The sequence below is a fragment of the Carlito syrichta genome, unplaced genomic scaffold (genome assembly GCF_000164805.1).
Source record: "Carlito syrichta isolate Samal-C Ts95f unplaced genomic scaffold, Tarsius_syrichta-2.0.1 Scaffold239038, whole genome shotgun sequence".
Lineage (NCBI taxonomy): Eukaryota > Metazoa > Chordata > Mammalia > Primates > Tarsiidae > Carlito > Carlito syrichta.
Window position 1 is genome coordinate 410051 of NW_007183134.1, and position 19633 is coordinate 429683.

At 40.8% G+C, this 19633-nt stretch overlaps 1 protein-coding gene across 1 annotated transcript in view; it reads right to left on the reverse strand.

Annotated features, from left to right (window-relative positions):
- The window catches only part of LAMA1 (laminin subunit alpha 1), a 157110-nt gene that overhangs the window by 101149 nt on the left and 36328 nt on the right, over window positions 1-19633 (reverse strand). The window contains exons 5-16 of the mRNA XM_021709489.1: window positions 18934-19176; window positions 16140-16319; window positions 13350-13439; window positions 12064-12181; window positions 10964-11142; window positions 10242-10347; window positions 7824-7984; window positions 6627-6767; window positions 5422-5595; window positions 3592-3693; window positions 2398-2609; window positions 1254-1365 (exon numbers count right to left, since the gene is read on the reverse strand). Of these exons, the coding sequence (XP_021565164.1) occupies window positions 1254-1365; window positions 2398-2609; window positions 3592-3693; window positions 5422-5595; window positions 6627-6767; window positions 7824-7984; window positions 10242-10347; window positions 10964-11142; window positions 12064-12181; window positions 13350-13439; window positions 16140-16319; window positions 18934-19176 (1818 nt within the window). The remainder of the gene's footprint in view (window positions 1-1253; window positions 1366-2397; window positions 2610-3591; window positions 3694-5421; window positions 5596-6626; window positions 6768-7823; window positions 7985-10241; window positions 10348-10963; window positions 11143-12063; window positions 12182-13349; window positions 13440-16139; window positions 16320-18933; window positions 19177-19633) is intronic.

Genomic DNA, 19633 nt, shown 5'->3' on the forward strand with positions numbered 1-19633 from the left:
CAGCCTTCCAAGTAGCCGGAACTACAGGCGCGCGCTACCACGCCCAGCTAATTTTTGATTAATTATATTTTTTGCTTTATTGTAGAGACGAGATCTCACCATGCTGCCCAGGTTGGTCTCGAACCCTCAGGCTTAGCCCATCCTCTCACCTCGGCCTCCCCAAGTGCTAGGATCACAGACCAGCTCTTAACATCCTGGGCATGGAGATGGTCGTTTATCCGTTAAGCACCGTGCATGCAGTGCTTACATTTACTGGGCCCAAAAATAAATATTTGAGACCTAAAAATAGTTACTCAGTTGCAAAATTAAAAAACCTTGCAAAATAGTAAAAACAGAAATATTTACTTAAATAGCTACCCCATGAAACATCAGGCCAGTGTTATTTACTGCAAAGCATATGGCTGATAAAGATTCATACAGACAAATTATAGGATAAATTTTCTCACTCTGCAAAAATGCCTGCCAGGAAATCATAGCCAATGACAAGTGTTCATGATCAGAGTCAGTCACGAGCACGTGGGAGACAAAAGCATATGGTGGTTAACAGCTCAGATGAAGTTCAAACCTTAATGTGACCATGACAAGTTACTTAACCTCACTGTGCCTCCATTTCCTAAACTGTAGAGAAAGTATCTGGATTACTTACCAGATATGGCTGTTGTCAGGGTTAAATGAGGTAGCATATGGAAAGAGGTTAAAGCAGTGCCAAATATTTAGAAAGTTCTCAGTAGGAGACAGTCGTTGCTAACACTTATGTCCAAATAATTTCAAAATATATTTCAAAATTGTCTTAACAACAGATTACTTTTATTGATGACTGCAAGTACATTTTCATATACTTTGCCTGCCATGGTGAAATAGCCAGGGGCCATAAAAGGTCTTCAAATGGACCTGGCTTGTCTAAAGCTATCCTGATCTTGTGCAGGTGCTATTCAATGTTCAAACAGAATTAAGTTCAATCATTCCAAGAAATGCAAAGTCTGGCATGGATATGGTAAGTTGACTGAGGCAGGAGAGTAGCATGAAGCCACGGTCTTTCGAGGTGCCCAGCCCACCCCTGGTGGAGGAATCAGCTTTCTTCAGATAATGTGACTTCTAATATTCCTACAGCCCAAAAAAGCCTGAGCCAAACGTTGTGTTTCTAAAGTTAAAATTCAAATTTGCATCACTGCATTACCCTCAGTGCACTGCTTCCCCCTTGGGAAAGAATGAAAGGAAAAAGGCAGGAAGAGAAGAGACACCGGTCACCGCACCTCGCAGGAGGTCCCTGTGTAGCCTGGGGGACATTCACAGTGCTCCACGTCAAAGGCCACGGCCAGGTCTATAGCATTAGGGCTAGCTATGTCCAGGGAGACAGACTCCAACCTGCGAATAGACAGGGGACATTACATGATGTACGTGCTTGCAAATGACATCTCACACTTCAGTGAATATGGGTTCCTAAAAGATTTAATTCTAACAAAATGATGATGTGATTTTTGAAAATAACTCAAGATGTGTACAAAAATGCTCTCTGAAAGTCACTATCATTCCCTGCAAATGCTTTCCATACTCAGCACGAAGATGTGCTGCTGCCCATAGACTGCTATGGGAAGGGTCTGGTTCTATCTCTTTGAAGTTGAAGCACTTCAGAAAAATTAATCCATTCAATTATTTTAGCACTGATACAGAGATTGCCTTTAAATGTGTCATGTTGTTTTTGTGACAGCTACCTCCAACTTTTGTTCTTGGCAAAGTATTACCAGAAATTGTCCTCCTCAAAGTTATAAAATGACCAAAGATGGACACAGTTGCTTGAACAGACTGTGTAAAACCTAAGACCAAGACCATCAGGAGAGCGAGAACCAGATGTAATGTGGCACAGACAAAACTCATCAGACATTTCTCAGAAATCCTCCTTTTAAAAAGTTCCTGATCCTGGCCGGGCACAGTGGCTCACGCCTATAATCCCAGCACTTTGGGAGGCCGAGGTGAGAAGATTGCCTGAGCCCATGGGTTCAAGACCAGCCTGGGCAACTTACAATAAATAAAATAACTAGCCAGGCATAGTGGTGGTGAGTGCCTGTGGTTCCAGCTACTTGGAAGGCTGAGGTGGAAGGATCACCTGAGCCCAGCAGGTTGAGGCTGCGGTGGCCGAGAGTGTGCCACTGCCCTCCAGCCTGGATGACACAGTGAGACTCAAAAATAAATAAATAAAATAAAACAATAAAAAATTCCAGATCCTAACATCAAATCTGTCTCCTACTAGGTACCCTTGTCATGGACAACTATTCTTATATCTTCAATAAAAGTGCATGTATAAAATTAATCATGTTTGAGATGGTCAGTTCCTTTAGCTGTGTCCTTAACATAATAAATGTAAAATATATGAATTTTTCCTCCCTTTTCAATACATGCCTGTAAAGAGCCATTTTTGCAGAATTGTAGTTGGCTCTGATCAAAAGATGGGTCACATTGGCAAGGACAGTCATCAGCTGGTCCCGATCAATCTCCCTTTTGTTATTAAAATCTCGGAAGTTCTCAGGCACAAGCCTAACCACGTTAAAGTACTCTTCGTAGGGCTGCAAGGACAGACCCTCAGCCTGTGTGCTTAGAGTGAGTCCATTTCCCTAAAACATTCAAAAACAAGAGAAAAGAGATTTGCAACTCCGTTTAAGGATCAAAAGAATAAAATCAAAACGTGTCTTCAGCAATATGGTTTCTCATTTGTGCTTAGCCTCTTGCAAATGTGGAATGATGTGTGTCACTCTTGGCCCCAGAATTATCAGAGGAAAGGTGTTTCACTGTATTCTCCTTAGAGGGCTTCTGGTAACAAACGGAAAGGCTGTGCGCTTTGCTGGGATCTTGGAAGAGAAACCAAGTCTTGTATTTGCCCACAGCTGTTATCAAATAGCCCAACTGACATCCCTAACCTTTAACTAAAGTACAGACATAGAAAAGATATGTAAACATATCTCCAGCTTGGCATAAGATTGCTGTTAACAAAAGTGATTTACCTTCCATGGTTTTCACTTGTTCAGGGTGGCGGCGGAGGAACAGATCATGTCAGGTGAAAGGACACCGGAGAAAAGGACCTGAAGAGGTTTGTGCCCAAATGTGCCCCAAGCCCTGGGACATTCCCACTGTGGGAGCTCTAGTGGGTGAGCTAAGCAGGGTCTTTTTGCGGGGAGTGAGAATAGAGGGACAGGGACAGAGATCAAGGACAAAAATGGCAATGTATCCGCTGTCCCCACACAGCCAAATACTGCCGTATCCATTCATTTGGGAGGCAAAGCTGCTTAAAGGGGACTTAAAAGGACAGATTTAACTTCGTGATGAGCAAAACCCCATCTCCTTTTTAAGTGTGAAAAGACAAAAAGACGGGAACATCCTGGGGATGGCAGGAAGGGCAGCAGGTGCTATCCAAAGCAACTCCAGAAATGGGCTCAAAGACAGATCACCATCCTCTGTCTCCCAAGTGTCCACACGAGGCCAAGCTCTGCTGTATGGTTACCTGATCACTATCTCCTTGCTGGGACGGCCTGGACTAGTCACTTTCCATCATAAACTATCACTCCACCAAACCCCAAACTATACAGCAAAAACAATTACCTTAATGATGATATCAGCATGTGACATGAGGTCACCATCTACCGTCTCCACTGGAATATCATAAGACACCGTGTATTTCAGAAAGCCACCAAATGCTGTCAGCTGAAACATTTAAGCAAGAATGAACATCAAAGAGAAAAGCAACCATAGCCCCTGAGTAAAAGGAAGTGGCCATTACAATCCATCTGGAAACAACTAAGCCACAAGCTATCCCGGGGCTACAATCTGTAAGGACATTCACATCAATGCCAGGAAAGGAATCATGTAAATATTCGATGAATGTTTTGTTTAATCAACACTACCAAAATGTAGACTGTTGCTTGAATGCACAGAAGAAAATGTACTCCTTCTCAGAGACCTCAAGGTAAATGACCATAAATGTGTGTTAATAATACAATAGCCGGGTGCGATGGCTCACGCCTGTAATCCCAGCATTTCGGGAGGCAGAAGTGAGAGGACTGCCCGAGCCCAGGGGTTTGAGACCAGCCAGGGGTCTCTACAATAAATTTTTAAAAAAATTAGCTGGGTGTGGTGGTGCATGCCTGTAGTTCCAGCTACTTGGAAGGCTGAGGCCAAAGAATCTCCTGAGCCTAGCAAGTCGAGGCTGCAGTGACTGTGAGCGTGCCACTGCACTCCCTGGGCAACAGAGAGAGACTCTGACTCAAAAAAAAAAAAAAAATCACACAATAGACAGTTATTTCACTTAAATAATTTTAAGGGGATGGGGAGTCTGAGTCATGACTACAATTTCCACATTTTGATTCTGTTTTCCTGCTTGGAGAACAATCGTTAAAGAAAGGATCAGATGTCTTCAATGTAAAATCTCTCTGATGGATATATGACAACAATATAGTGTTCAGAACCCAACCTTGCAGCATGCAATAGGAGAGGTAGTATGAAGAGAAAAATCACTGAACTTTGTTGATAAAATCTTTTTTTAAATAGAGTACATGCTTTAGGCTTATAATTTGATGAAAAAAATCATTTCCAAAAATAAATATTCCTCAAAAATACACACAGCTAAGTATAAAACTGAAATATAACCACCAAATTAACTAGAAACTTACCAAGCTACAAGACTACACTACTACAAAGCGTACCATTACTCTGAACCAAACCAAATTCTCCATAAGAAGAGCAGGGAGCTTTGGCTATTGAGATAGTTTCCCCTCAATGTATCTTCAGATCAGTTGAAATCTGGAGGGAAGGGGCGTAATTGGGGTGGGGCCATGGGAACACATCACACAAGAGAAAGTCCAGTTCTGTAAACCAGTCTCCACATTGCAGAATCAACCTTTAGCATTTTCTTAAAATTAAAACATCAAGCATCCTCCCTGTCCCTAAATGTGAACCTTACATGACCAGCCTATCGTGATACTGCAAGTCAGGGAGTGGCACCACAGTCCCATTGCCGGAATCTTCCCTCAGTGGCTTCTACAGGCCAGGTCCTCCACTCAGCCATGAAGCACTCAGCTGAGTCTACAGCCAACTAGGAAAAGCAGGAAAGTGATTGACACTTCACAAAGGCCCAAGTGACCCAGGAACCCTGGGGAGGAAAGTAGAAAGTCTGTCTAGGAGAAGGGGATAAGACTTCACCAAACAGACTGCTCAGGAATTGGGTCAAAAAGAGCCTAAGTTCATGTCTGAATGATGCAATAAAAGGCCAGATAAGCACAGAAAAGATCCCGTGTATCAGATATAAGTAAAACCTGTGAAATGCTGTCAAACATCCAAGTGACCTAAAGGACAACTTAATGCAAACAGAAGTTCTTTTTTAAAGTTCTCTGAGCTCTCCTTCCAAGACGTGGTTACTTCCAGCCGCACGCATACCTTATTTCCCAGGTAGGCCTCAGGGGCAGACCAGTAGTACTGGGAAGCCAGCCTCTGCATGACTGCAGTGTTGTTGATGGTGACCTGATGACGCCCGCCCAGTGCATCCCGCTGAGACTGGACCTTCCTTGGGCTGATCAAGTCAGTGACCAGCCACCCAGACATATTGCTCACCTAAAAAAAAAAAAAAAATCCAAGAATTAGAACGTGGACTAGAAGCCACGTTAGATTTCACTCAGCTCAACACTGTCTTCGCTATGAAGAAATACCCAAAAAGCCTCACTAGGGATGGTGTTAACAAATGCAACTGTAGGATCTCACAACCCTCGTCCCTTCCACTTTTAAGGACCAGAACACCTGCAACCAAATCACACATACCCCCCAATCCAGTTCCATTAGAAGCGAATACATGAGCAAAACCATAAAGGCTATGGAGAGAGATTTCAGATTTTAAAACAGCAAAGGACTTAATAAATGCATTGAGTAAAATGTCTCTTGCTAACTCTGACTCCCCTCCCCTGTCACCCCCTGCTTTTTACGCAAATGCTGAAAAATGTATCCAGATCCTATATTGCCAATCTGTCACCTACGTAGAGATGATAGTGGTCCCCCCCATGTAGAGAACACAGTTGTCACGGAAGTTAAGTCCAGTGCCTGGCGGCTCCTCCCTCATTGCCAGCTGTCACACTCTGTCTCTAACCCTAGTCACCATTTGTCACCCTGATGAACCCATGCCCCCAGAACTCCCCTTCTTAACAACTTTCCTGCATTTATAAATCCCATCCCATCTGCTACTGTTTCCACCCTTGCCACTGGAGTGCCTCCTATGCCTCAACCTCTTTGAGCTGGGAAGTTCTCATGAGCCCATGTCCTGGTGTGCTCCCTGGCCTGACACCTGCAGAGGCAGGTGGGGTGAGAGCTAACCTCCTCTCTCGATGTGTTTCCCCACACAAGCCGTCTAAACATGACTCATTCTACAGTACCATGTCATCCCATAGGGGATGCATGTGAGAATAAGCATGTGACCTGTAAAGAAATTTGAGGGGCATTCTTAGTAGTGGGCGGCCTTCGAACCAGCATCCTTTCCGAGGCACTGCAGCAGAGTCACAGGGGAAGTTGCCCCCACAGCTTCCTCACAAGCTCATAGAGAGCCGGTGCCAGACACCCTGTCCATTAAATCTCAGCTAGCGGATGGTGCATCCCACCTGACCAACGGGCCACGAAAGGCTGTCGCAGACATCAGAGACGCCAAAGCAGAAGCATTCAGAGCAGCCCCTGGGATTTCTTTCCTTCAGGTTATAGAATCCAGGCTTGCAGCGGTCACAAGCGTTCCCCTCAACATTTGCCTATAAGTTGGGGTAAAAGATTAACTTTTGAAAACCACATGCCCAGAGAAGAAAACGATACTAACAAGACGAGTGTTTGGTGATCCGCAGAACAGGTAAGTAACTAAAAGTCCAAAGTAAATGCAAAGCCTCGTGAAGTATTCCCAGAATAGATATTTTGAACTAAATATCATTTGATTTTTGTAGTCAAGAACAAGGCAGTGTATCTTAGAGCTTGGTCATTACATTTATATTATTTTTGTTTGTTTGTTTTAAATCTTCTATTTTCGCTGATCTTTCAAGCATTTTAAAGAAGAGAGCTATATAATTGTTTGGGCTGTTCATAAATACTCAGTATTATTTTCAGTCATATATAACATGTGCCTAGAACTGCCTATGTGGAAATAAGCACATAAAATACAGCAGAAAATCCTACAAATTATGATGAAATTGTTATCAAGATCACAAGGCCAAGTTAAATCCCTCACTGGCACCAAATTATCCTTTTCTTATAATTGTTTGACTTCTTTAAAAAAAAAAAATCTGCCTTTCTGGGCATGATAGCTCATGCCTGTAATCCCAAAACTTTGGGAGGCTAAGGCAGAAGGATTGTTTGGGCCCAGGAGTTCAAGACCTGCCTGAGCAACATAGCGAGACTCAAAATACCAAAAAAAAAAAAAAAAATCTACCTTTAACTAGTGTTCTTAGAAATTGTTTATCTAGTTCTCCTCCAAATATGAAGCAGGGAAAGAATGTCATAGAAAAATGAAGCTAAGGCCTAAGAAAAACTATGCAGGGCTTGGTTTCCTCTGAGAAGTCACAGAAATTCCTCTGGAATATATGATCATTGCCAGAGGTACAAAGAAAGTCAGGTACCTATCTGGGCCCAAGGACATATGATACAGCCAACCCATGTGACACGTCATGCTTCTCAGGAGGAGGGGCAAGGGGCTGTTCTGCTTAAACCTCACCACTTTGCTCAAGAACTGAGTATTGGAGCCAATGGAACATGGTCCTTTTTCAGAAAAGCTCAAAGGAAACTCGGGGTGTCTCTGATTCCCCCTCCCCCGCACCTACCTTACAAAGACAGGGCTCTGTGCAAGGATCTTCATTCACACTGCCAACTGGGCTGCAGTCACAGGGGACGCAGCTTGGGTAATTCTTGTAGCCAAGTTGGCAGCGATCACATTTTTCTCCTGCATAGCCTTCCTTACATGGACACTGACCTGGCCACTTCCCTGGAGAGAAAACAATGGCAGTGATCCAACAAGAAGGTAAATGGGGTTTATGGCAGGGGTTGGCACACTTTGCCTGTAAAGGGCCAGAGAGTGCATATTTTAGGCATTTTGGCCATAGAGTCTCTTTGGCAACAACTCAACTCAGCCATGATCTAACACAGCCATAGAGAATCCATAAGCAAATGACTACAACTCTGTTCCAATAAAACTTTATTTGCAAAACAGGCAGTATGCCAGATTTGGCCCATGGGTCATAGTTTGCCAACGTCTTGGTTAAAAAAAAGAAATCAGATACGAAAGCCACAGAGAGAGGCGGGAATAAAAAATGGAAAACCATTTGGCATTTTTTAAAAAATGTTAAACATAGAGTTTTATCATATGATCTTGCAATTTACTCCTGAGTAAGCACCCAAGAAAAATGAAAACATATGTTCACAAAAAGCTTATACGTGAATGTCCATTGCAGTGTTACTCATAATAGCTGAAAAGTAGAAGTAATCCAAATGTTCATCAAGTGATGGGTGTGTATACAAAAATGTGGGCTATCCATACTATGAAATATTATTTGACAGTAAATGAAAATGAAATATTGATACGTGCTAAAACATGGCTGACCCTTAAAAACATTATACTAATAGAAAGAGGCCAATCACACACACACACAAAAACAATATATTATGCAATTCTGTTTATATGAAATGTTCACAGTAGGTAAATCTCTAGGGAGAAAGTAGATTGTTGATTGCCAAGCGCTTGGGGAGGAAGGGGCAGGGAGGGATACAGAGAGAAATGGGAAGCAGCAGCTGATTGCTAAGGAGTTTCTTTATAGGGTGATGAAAATGTTCTGGTATTAGAGCGTGCTGGTGGTTGCACCCACGAATACACACATAAACATTGAATCATATGCTTTAAATGGGAGAACTATATGGTAGTAAATTATAAAACTATTTTGTAACAACATCAACAGCAACAAAAAGCACAGAGGTAAATGGTAGAGGGAAGCCAGCAATATCTTCTCTTTTAATGCCAACTTCGAAATTTCTCTAACTATAAGCTTGGCCAAGTTTCTTAGCTGCTCAGAGCAACAGTTTTCTTCCCTACAAAATGTGTTAAATGATTTGTACCTGCCATGGCTAAAAATTTGAATAATATTTTCTTTTTTTTTTTTTGAGTTGGAGTCTCACTCAGTCACCCAGACTGGAGTGCAGTGGCTGCTCCCGGCCACCACAGCCTCAACCTGCTGGGCTCCAGTGATCCTTCCAACTCAGCCTTCCGAGAAGCCGGAATTACAGGCGCGCACTACCACACCCGGCTGATTTTTTGATTTATTGTAGAGATGAGGTCTCGCGGCCCAGGCGGGTCTCGAACCCGTGGGCTCAGGCAATCCACTCACCTCAGCCTCCCAAAGGCGCGGGATTACAGGCTGAGCCACCGAGCCCGGCTGAATAATATTTTCTTAAATGGATCCAATCAAGGGTAATTTTCATCATCATCAGCTTCATCATCACCAATATCCATCATTAGCCACATGTAAGAATCGTTCAGTTGAGTAATTTCCCCTCCATGTTCCTGGTGGGCCCCACAATTGCGCATCCATCCCTGCTTGTCAATATCCATTTTAGCCGCCAGTAGCTGAGAATTTAATGGGGTCACAGAAGTCTTTAACAGGTGCAACCTATTCAGGAGACTCTGACATTTGCAAGTCCATTTACCAGTTTTTGAAATGGAAAGAACACTGACATTTACCAAGTTAACTGGAGGATTTGCTTGCTTTGTGAGATGATGTATGCAAAAGCCTTCCAAATGTCTTCTAAGAGCTAAATAGAGCAACTGCTATTTACTGAGCTCTACATATGACTTTAAACAAGACTTATTTCTTCTTTCATCACATTCTCAATTATCTGCTCAAATGTCATTTCATCACCCCAACATTGTACCTTCTTACCCCATCTCTCTCCAATTATGATTCCTAATTTTGCTTTATGCCCATGGCGCTATGTATACCTGGCATCATGTTACCAATGTACTTGTTTGCTTAGTGTCTGCCCGAGCAGGTACCTTGTTCAAGTATATACTCCCAGGTCCTAGAAAACTACCTGATACACAGTAGGTGCTTGATAAATATTTGGTGAACAAAAGAATCAATAAAAAATCAATCATGCACAGATTGTTACCCAATGGTAATAGTTCCACTAGATACAAATCTCCCACCAGAAAAAAAATCAATTACAAGCACAAAAACGAATCAAGTACTTGCCATTATGTAAGTCAGAATGGAGGTCATCCTTAATACAGACAGAACTGAGGGACCCCACAGGGTCACAGTTGCAGGAACGGCAAGGCTTGTCCTCATAAGGAGACACCTGAAAGACAGAGGTTGTTCAGGATTATCTTGCTAGAAATAAGAGTAGTGACAACAGCAATTATCAAGATCAGACTGTTGCAACGATTTTGTTTATGAGGGAGTGTAGGTCTCAGGAAATCTTATCAGGTGATCTCAAGCCAGGAAGCCCAAAACATTTTTGATGGTGACAGCAGTTATAGAATCATCCTTTCCTATCATCACTGTTACCTAGCACCTCCACCCGCCAACCCTGGTCTCTCTCAGAGCCACACTAGAACCAGACTACCACAGGGACCCGTGTAACAACTAAATATCAAGTCAATTAAAGATTGACTGAACACCTCCCATGGGCTGAATCTTCATATCTACAGTTAGTATGAGGACCCAAGATCACACAGCGCATGAGCCCTGGAATTCAGTTAAATAGCAACGAGTGAACATCCTACTTTGAGCAAGAAAACAGAACAGACGGAATAGAAAACAGATATCTGAAGAGCACCACTAGCATAACAAGGATATGAGTGAAATATTGCAACAGGGAATGAGTCTCTAATACAGAGGTTGAGACTTGGTAAAGTCTCTTTTCTACCCTGAGAAGACAGCGAGGCTTAGCTATGGGGAAGAAATGTTCTTACTTTGTGTGGTCGATAATATCCATCGATGCAGGTTTCACAGTTGATTCCCATGGTGTTCTGCTGGCAACTGATGCAAACCCCTCCTCCTTTGAATTGCCCAGCAGTATCCAAACTTCTCCCCTGACTTGCAACACTTTCATCATAGTAACAGTCTTTGGCTTTATTGTGACAATTACACTCTAGGAGAATATTTTAACATCCCAGTTAATTTACATAGTACATTCTATATAAAGAAAATGTTCACCTCCCTAAGTTTTTATGATTAGAAATTAAATTAACATTTTAAAATAGATCACTTTAATAGGATATAGGCAATATTATGGAGGATGACTGGGAAGAGCTCTGTATACCCACTTGACCCAGAAACCATCTTCTGGAATCTACTTTGCAGAAGTACTTGTACACTTGCGAATGATACATACAGAGTTATTTACTGTACCACTGCTTGTGTTGACAACAAACTGATAACCAAAATACACATTGATAAGTAACTGTTTAGATAAATCATATTATATCCATATAAAGGGATTCTGTGCAACTTTTTCAAAAACAGCATTTCAAATAGCTGATATGGAAAGAATTTCAAGATACATTGAAATTCAATAGAAGATACAATATAGAAAGCACCGTGTGGCATGGCATGCAAAGTATATCATTTTCTGTGTGAGAACGGTATTGGGAGTAGAAATACATTACTACATGTTTTATTTGCATAAAAATTTTAGAAAGTACATACTAGAAAATAATGAAAAGTGGGAAGTATAGCGATGAGGTAGAAGGAACGTTTTTTACTATATACTGTTATATATAGTTAGATGTTGGAATCTTGTGACTATTTTGCCTATTTAAAATTTAAACCCAAATTAATACAGAATAAATGAACAAATAAGAAAGGGAACTTTACATAAAATATCAAATCCTTAAAGATACATTTAGATGTCAACGGTTTAAACTTTGCTAAGGTAATATGCAGCTTTGGAAACCATTTAACTTTCTGAGAAAAGAAATTCTCTACTAACTACAATAGTTGTTAAGACATCACAGATGTAAACATACTAAGAAAAAAAAGACCACATTTTTCAAATTCTAAGTGCTCTTACCTTCACATGTGTTACCGGAAGAAATGGTTCCAGGCCTCCAGGGCTGCTGATGGTACCCAGGACAGCACCTGTTACAACTCTCTCCACAAGTGTTATGCTCACACTGACATTGCAGTTTCTAAACAGTCAGGAATATAAAATTTGATAGGAAAACTTTACCTGCTTATTTTCTAAAAATTTATTTTAAAAAGAACCTATTAGTTAAATATGTGGCAGGACTTTACAACAGAGGACATTTGACTGTATCAAAGCAAACTGGCATTTAATTTTTAGAGAAAAATATATACACATAATCTGGTTACAAACAGAAGGGAGGAGGCACAAAACAAAGCTAGAGTATGACTGACTAACAATTACTTTAAAAAAATACATGGACTTTAAGGGTTAAGATGCTCTTATTAATAATTTTCTTGATGTTCACCTATATATTTTTCAGATCAATGATAAAACAGTCCTATTCAGGAAGTAAAGAATTACAAAGAATAAGTAAGTAACTTCATGTACATTTTTTAAAAGGAGAAGATGCCCTATTATTCACTTAATATTATGCCAAAAGAGATACATTTTATTTTATCTTGATTTAGTACAAAAAATAGAAGGGGAGAAAATGGAAAGAGGAAAATTTTCCTTTTAAAAATAGAACAAGGCACAGTGGCTCATGCCTATAATCCCAGCACTTTGGGAGGCGGAGACGAGAGGATCGTTTGAGCCCAGGGGTTCGAGACTAGCCTGGGCATCTTGGCAAGACCTCACCTCTACAACAAATAAAAAAATTAGCCAGGCATGGTGGCATGCACCTGTTTCTGGCTACTTGGAAGACTAAGGCAGAAGGATCTCCTGAGCCCAGCAAGTCGAGACTGCAGTGGCCATGAACATGCCACTGCACTCCTCCAGCCTGGGCAACAAGAGTGAAACTTTAAAAAAAAAAAGTAAATATAATTTATAACTGTACACATTTTTTGCTTGACCATTTTATAGACAGAAGAACTTCAAAACTCACTGAGTTATACACTTTAAAATGGTAAATTTCATATTATGGGCATTTTACCACAAATAATCATAGTGAGAACTTAATTAGAAATATATCTTCCAAATGAAGCAAAATGAAATTGTCAGAAAGTTAATTTCCTAAAAAATTTCTTTTACATTGTCTGAAAGTTATTTTTTCCCCAGCATAATTTTGTACCTTTCAACATTCGTTTTGAATAAAAAAGAGTAATACAAATAGAAATAGCTACAACTTCTATTTTGAAGTCTTAGTAAAATGTAAAATACTAGGAACTTACCTTTGCAGTTTCATCCCATGGGCAGCTACTAGCATGGCCATAGCAAATACACATTCCTCCAACAGAAATGTCCTTTATTGAATAGTAATACTAAGGAAAAAGAAAACAATGAACAAAAATTAAAACCTCTTTTTAAGAAAAAAGAAATGTTAACACACCAAAAAATATCTCAGGTGATTTAAGAGATGCTATTGGTAATCTAAAATACAATTATATGTGCATTTAAAAATTATATTTCATGCAAAAGAATCCTTGTGCTCAGTTAAAATAATAATGTGCAAATGAGTTCATCAACATAATCTAAATGAGTTAAAAGAGTTTCCCGACTTGGCTCTGTCTTAAACTAAGACAGTAATTTTCAAAATCAGTTATATTGAAATCCCCCCCAAAAATGAACCTTTGAAGACAAAAAAAAAACATCGTGAGTAAGTAGTATTTATCCCACAATGCAAAGTTAGTCTAACACACAAAAATCAGTAAGTATAAATCACCACGTGAACAGAACAAAGTGTTTTCATCTTAAAATCTGCTCTCATCACTTCATCATGGTTTTTGATGCATTTTTTTTTTAGATTTTATTTTCCATTGTTAACTGCAAGTGTATAAAGGTGTGATTTGTTTTTGTCTATTGGTTTTGTATACTGTATGTTATTTATAGTAGCTATTTTGTAGATTTTCCATGTATATCATCATGTCATCTTCAAATAATGACTACAAATTGACTTGCATGCTGTTTGCCTTTGATCTCTTTTTTCTTGCATTATTGAATACGACCTTTACAAATAAACACTGCCAAGGGGAATTAAAGAAGACCTAGATATTGCCTCTCTGACTTTTGGCTAGGATCAAGTAAAGAAGACCTAGATAAGTAAAGAGTTGTAGCATGTTTATGGATTGGATGACTCAGTATTGTTAGACTGTCTTCCCAAATTCTTTTCAAATTTATCTAAAGAATCAGTGGTGTGCCAATAAAAATCTTAGCAGGACTTTTTTTTTTTTAGGAAGTAACAAACTTATTCTAAAATTTATTTATAAGCAAATACAAGGAACTTAGATTAGCCAAAACAATCTTTAAAAAGAACTAAGGTGGAACACTACAGTACTTGACCTTGAGAAACACTAGAAAGCTACAGTAACAAAGAAAGTTTGTTACCGGCATAAGGAAAGACAGATCAATAGAATAGTAGACATTCCAGAAATAATAAGGTCAAATCAAATAGTTTTCAACAAGGGCGCCAAACAATTTAATGGAGGAAAGTGAAGTACTCTCAACAAACAGTGCTAGAACAATTGTGTACGTATATGTATATGTATATGTATATGTATATGTATATGTATATGTATATGTATGTGTATGTGTATGTGTATGTGTATATGTATATGTATGCAATTGTATATGGGAAGAAAAGAACCTTGACTACTACCTCACACCGAACACAAAATTAATTTGAAATGGATTAAAGACGTAAAAGCTAAAACTATAAAGTTACTAGAAAAAGCACAGGATAATATTCGAGATAAGTAAATATTTTTTTCAAGGGGTACAAAAAGCAATTCCAGGCATGGTGGCTTGTGCCTGGAATCCCAGCACTTTGGGAGGCTGGGGCAGGCTGATGCTTGAGCCTAGGAGTTTCAGACCACCTTGGGCAACGTAGAAAAACCTCATCTCTACAAAGAACAATTAAAAAAAAAAATTAGCCAGTCATGGTGGTGTGTGCCTGTAGTCCCAGCTACTCAGGATGGTGAAGTGGAAGGATCGTCTGAGCCCAGGAGGTTCAAGGCTGCCATGAGCCATGATCATGCCACTGTACTCCAGCCTGGGTGATGGAGACAACAACTCAAAAAAATAAAATAAAAGACGTGGAAAAGTATTAACCATAAAAATGACAAATTGAACTTCATTAAAAATTAAAACCTGCTCATCAAAAGTTATAGTTAAGAAAGTGAATAAGTAAATTCCAGACAGAGAGGTAGATATTCTGTATCTGACAAAGAAATTGTACATAAAATATATAAAGGTCATTTATAAGTCAGTAATTAAGAGACAATTCAATGTAAAAATGGACAAAAATTTAATCAGATACTAATAAACACACGTTCAACACTAGAAATCAGAGAAATACAAATTAACATCCAAGATGCCAATATGCGTATATTAGAGCAGCTGGCATGAAAACGACTAATGACACTAAAACACCTACATGAGAGTGTGTGTTGCAACCAGAACGCTCACATATTGCCAGTCAGATTGCAAAACAATACCGCTTCTTTTGATAAAAGCTTCGCCTCTTCTTACAAAGTTAAATATATAGCCACCTGTAGCTTAGTAATTCCACTCCTGGGTTATTGAAAAAAATATGAAAATATTTGTCCACACAGGCCTTGTATGCTTCACTCCATATTTAAAATATCTATATGTTTCCCTGAATGTAAATTTTGCCTCCAACTTTAAAATTTGAGACACAAGGGAAACCCTGACTTGCCAAATATCGTAGGTGGAACCAGACTAGAATGTGAAGAACAAAGACCACAACCCTCAATATATTATGGCAATATAGAGACAGGGTGGAGTGAGGGACCTGAAGATATGATGTCAATACCATCACCTAGTTTAAAAGTTGCATTTGTGTCTAATTATATCCAGCAATCTCTGACAAAACGAGGCTATAAACAACTGAGAAGAAAACAAGGTCAACCTGGGAGGAAAAGAACAGAAAGGAAAGAAGAAAATAATATTTCCCTTAAGCAAAATAAACTTTTCACAATGGCAGGAGTGCATCATACACTCACTCGTCTGGTAACAATAGGATCCAGGTCTTTAGGGTCCCGGTGGCTGAGGGTCATGAGATCCGCATTGAGTGTTCTGATTCGCTGTAAGCGAAGGCGAATATATCGTGCAGAAGTGAATTCTAACAACCTGGGTGAAAGATCATCGGCGCTTGGTCTGCCATTGATTAGCGATGTATGAATCTGAGGACGAAGACATCAAAATAATCTAATGTCAATTTTAAGCTTACCAAAATATAGCCCTAGTCGTCTAACATCAGGACATAATCTTTACAAAGATACTACCAAAAACCCAAACAAATTAACTTGTTTCTTGTAAAACTCCATCTAACGTGTTAATGACTGGTGAATTACCATGATCTCACCATATTGTCAGTTTATTAAAATTATCCATTTTAGTGTCTCAGAGATTGCTGGAAATCTTTAAACAGGATCACTTCTCCCAGTGTGGTGAGAATATGTTAACATCTATCATTAGGCATTACTTCTCTAAAGCAAATTCTTTTTTTTTTTTTTTTTGAGTTGGAGTCTCACTCTGTCGCCCAGACTGGAGTGCAGTGGCCGCTCCCGGCCACCGCAGCCTCGACCTGTTGGGCTCTGCGATCCTTCTGCCTCAGCCTTCAAAGCGGCCGTAACTATAGGCATGCGCTACCACTTCTGGCTAATTTTTGATTTATTGTAGAGATGAGGTCTCACCAAGTTACTCGGGTGGGTCTCGAACGCGCAGGCTCAGGCAATCCACTTGCCTCAGCCTCCTAAGTGCTGGGTTTACAGGTTGAGCTACCGAGCCTGGCCCTGAAGCAAATTCTAAGTGCCATGAATAGGCTGGGGAGAACAAGGAAAAGGTGCCAACAAGCCTTAATGATACCCATTCTCTCTCTTTTTTTTTTTTTTTCTGAGTTGGAGTCTCACTCTGTCGCCCAGACTGGAGTGCAGTTGCTGCTCCCGGCCACCACAGCCTCGACCTGCTGGGGATCCAGCGATCCTTCTGCCTCAGCCTTCCGAGTAGCCGGAATTACAGGCACGTGCTACCACGCCCAGCTAATTTTTGATTTATTGTAGAGATGAGGTCTCGCTGCCCAGGCGGGTCTTGAACCCGCGGGCTCACGGGCTCAGGCAATCCACTCACCTCAGCCTCCCAAAGGCGCGGGATTACAGGCTGAGCCACCGAGCCCAGCTGATACCCATTCTCTTAAGTAATCTCTGCCCTTGAAACAATGCAGAGCTTGTTGCAGTGCTCCTGCTACGAAGAGGACATGAGAGTTTTTGAGGTGTTATCTCAAGCAGGTACTACTATTCTATTCTTTACTTTATTCTATTTATTTATGTGTTAACTCATGTATTCATTCATTTACTTTATTTAATAGGAGTCTCACTCTGTCACCAAGGCTGGAGTGCAGAGGCACACTGTTGGCTACCACAGCCTCAACCTGTTGTGCTCAGATGATCCTACAACCTTGGCCTTCCAAGCAGCCAGAACCACATGTGCACCACCACGTCCTGCTAATTTTCTGATTTATTGTAGAGACAAGGTCTCAAACCCCTGGACTCAGGTAATCCTCTCACCTCCGCCTTCCAAAGTGTTGGGATTATAGGTATGAGCCACCGCGCCCAGCAAGCTCTGAATTTAATGAGGTGTATACAGTCTGAGCTGTAAGACTTCAAGGACCATCTCCCAGGGCTCAACAGCCAACAACAACAAAAAAGGAGGACTTTGTGGAGAAAACTGGGGTCTACAACTTTTAGAGGTATTTAAGTTTTTTTTTTTAATATTTCAACAAACGTTCTTGCCCTAGTGTTATGGGAAAGATGCTCTGAAGGAGGATCTAATGGAATGATTAAATCACAGCAGAGTGAAGACTGAGAAATCTCCCTGAAGAGAAGAAATCAATAAAGTAAACTGTACTGGTAGTGAAATTAATCTTAACAGACACTCCCCAAGGCTGCCTTAAATAGAGCTAGATTAAAGATCTTTGTATCGAGATTTGTATTGATCTTTGTTTCAATTTTGACTGTTTTAATGTTGGCTCTTACACTGGCTATCTTTTATTTTATTTTTTTGAGTTGGAGTCTCACTCTGTAGCTCAGGCTTGGGCTGCAGTGGCATGTTCGTGACCACCCCAGTGCCAACCTGCTGGGCTCCGGTGATCCTTCTGCCTCAGACTTCCAGGTAGCTGGGAATTACAGGGCGTGTGCTACCACGCCTGGGTATTTTTGTGTGTGTGTGTGAGTTGGAGTCTCACTCTGTCGCCCAGACTGGTGTGCAGTGGCCGCTCCCGGCCACCACAACCTCGACCTGCTGGGCTCCGGCGATCCTTCCGTCTCAGCCTTGGAAGTAGCCGGAATTACAAGCATGCGCTACCATGCCCGGCTGATTTTTTGATTTATTGTAGAGATGAGGTCTTGCTGCCTAGGTGGGTCTTGAACCTGCAGGCTCAGGCAATCCACTCACCTCAGCCTCCCAAAGTCGTGGGATTACAGGTTGAGCCACCGAGCCCGGCTTATTTTTTTTTTAAATTTTACTGTAGAGACCAGGTCTCACCAAGTTGCCTGGGCTGGTCTCAAACCGCGGGCTCAGGCAATCCACTCACCTCAGCCTTCCAAAGTGCTGGGATTACAGCCTGAGCCACCGAGTTCGGCCTCTTTTTTTTTTAAAAGAAGAATTTATTGAGAGGACAGAAAAGCTCCCACAGTGGGAGGGGACCCAAAGGGGTTGCCCTACATTGGCTATCTTAACATTGACAGCAGGGGACTCTGATGCAAAGACAGGTCTCACTGTAGTGGACACAGGACCTACCTCTCCATGCTCCAGTGGCACCAGTCTAGAATAATACGAGGTGCAGATCACTTCATCATCGGCCCTGTAAGTGGGTGGTCCCCGTCTTGGAGTTATATTGTAACGAGTCAAACATTCCGTGTCACTAACTGCGTAATACTGCCAAGGGCTGAAAGTGGTGCCATCCAGAGAATGCTCCAATATCCAGTTTCCGGGTCGAGGGGCATTGGCAGCTTTAATGATGACATATGCCACTTGAAAGACCTGAAATGAAGACAATGAAAAATCTCAATCCAGAATCAATATAAGACAGACCCAGAAAGACAAATAGCATAGGATCTCATGTACCCATGGAATCCAAAATAGTGAACTCATGGAAGCAGAGAGTAGAACAGTGGTTGCCAGATTCTAGGAGGGGAGGAAAATCGGGAGACGTTAGCCAAAGTGTATAAAGTTTCAGTTATGGGAGATAAGTAAGTTCTGAAGATCTAATGGAGAGCATGGTGACTGCAGATAATAATACCGTACACTGGAAATTGGATAAGAAGGTAGTCTTGAGTGTTCTCATCATACGCACACAAAAGGTAACTATGTAAAGTGACTAATATGCTAATTACCTTGATTGTGGGATGATAGTTTTCACAGTGTATACATATATCAAGTCAAACTGCACATCTTAAATGTATACAATAAAAATATTTGAAAACAGAATCAGTAACAA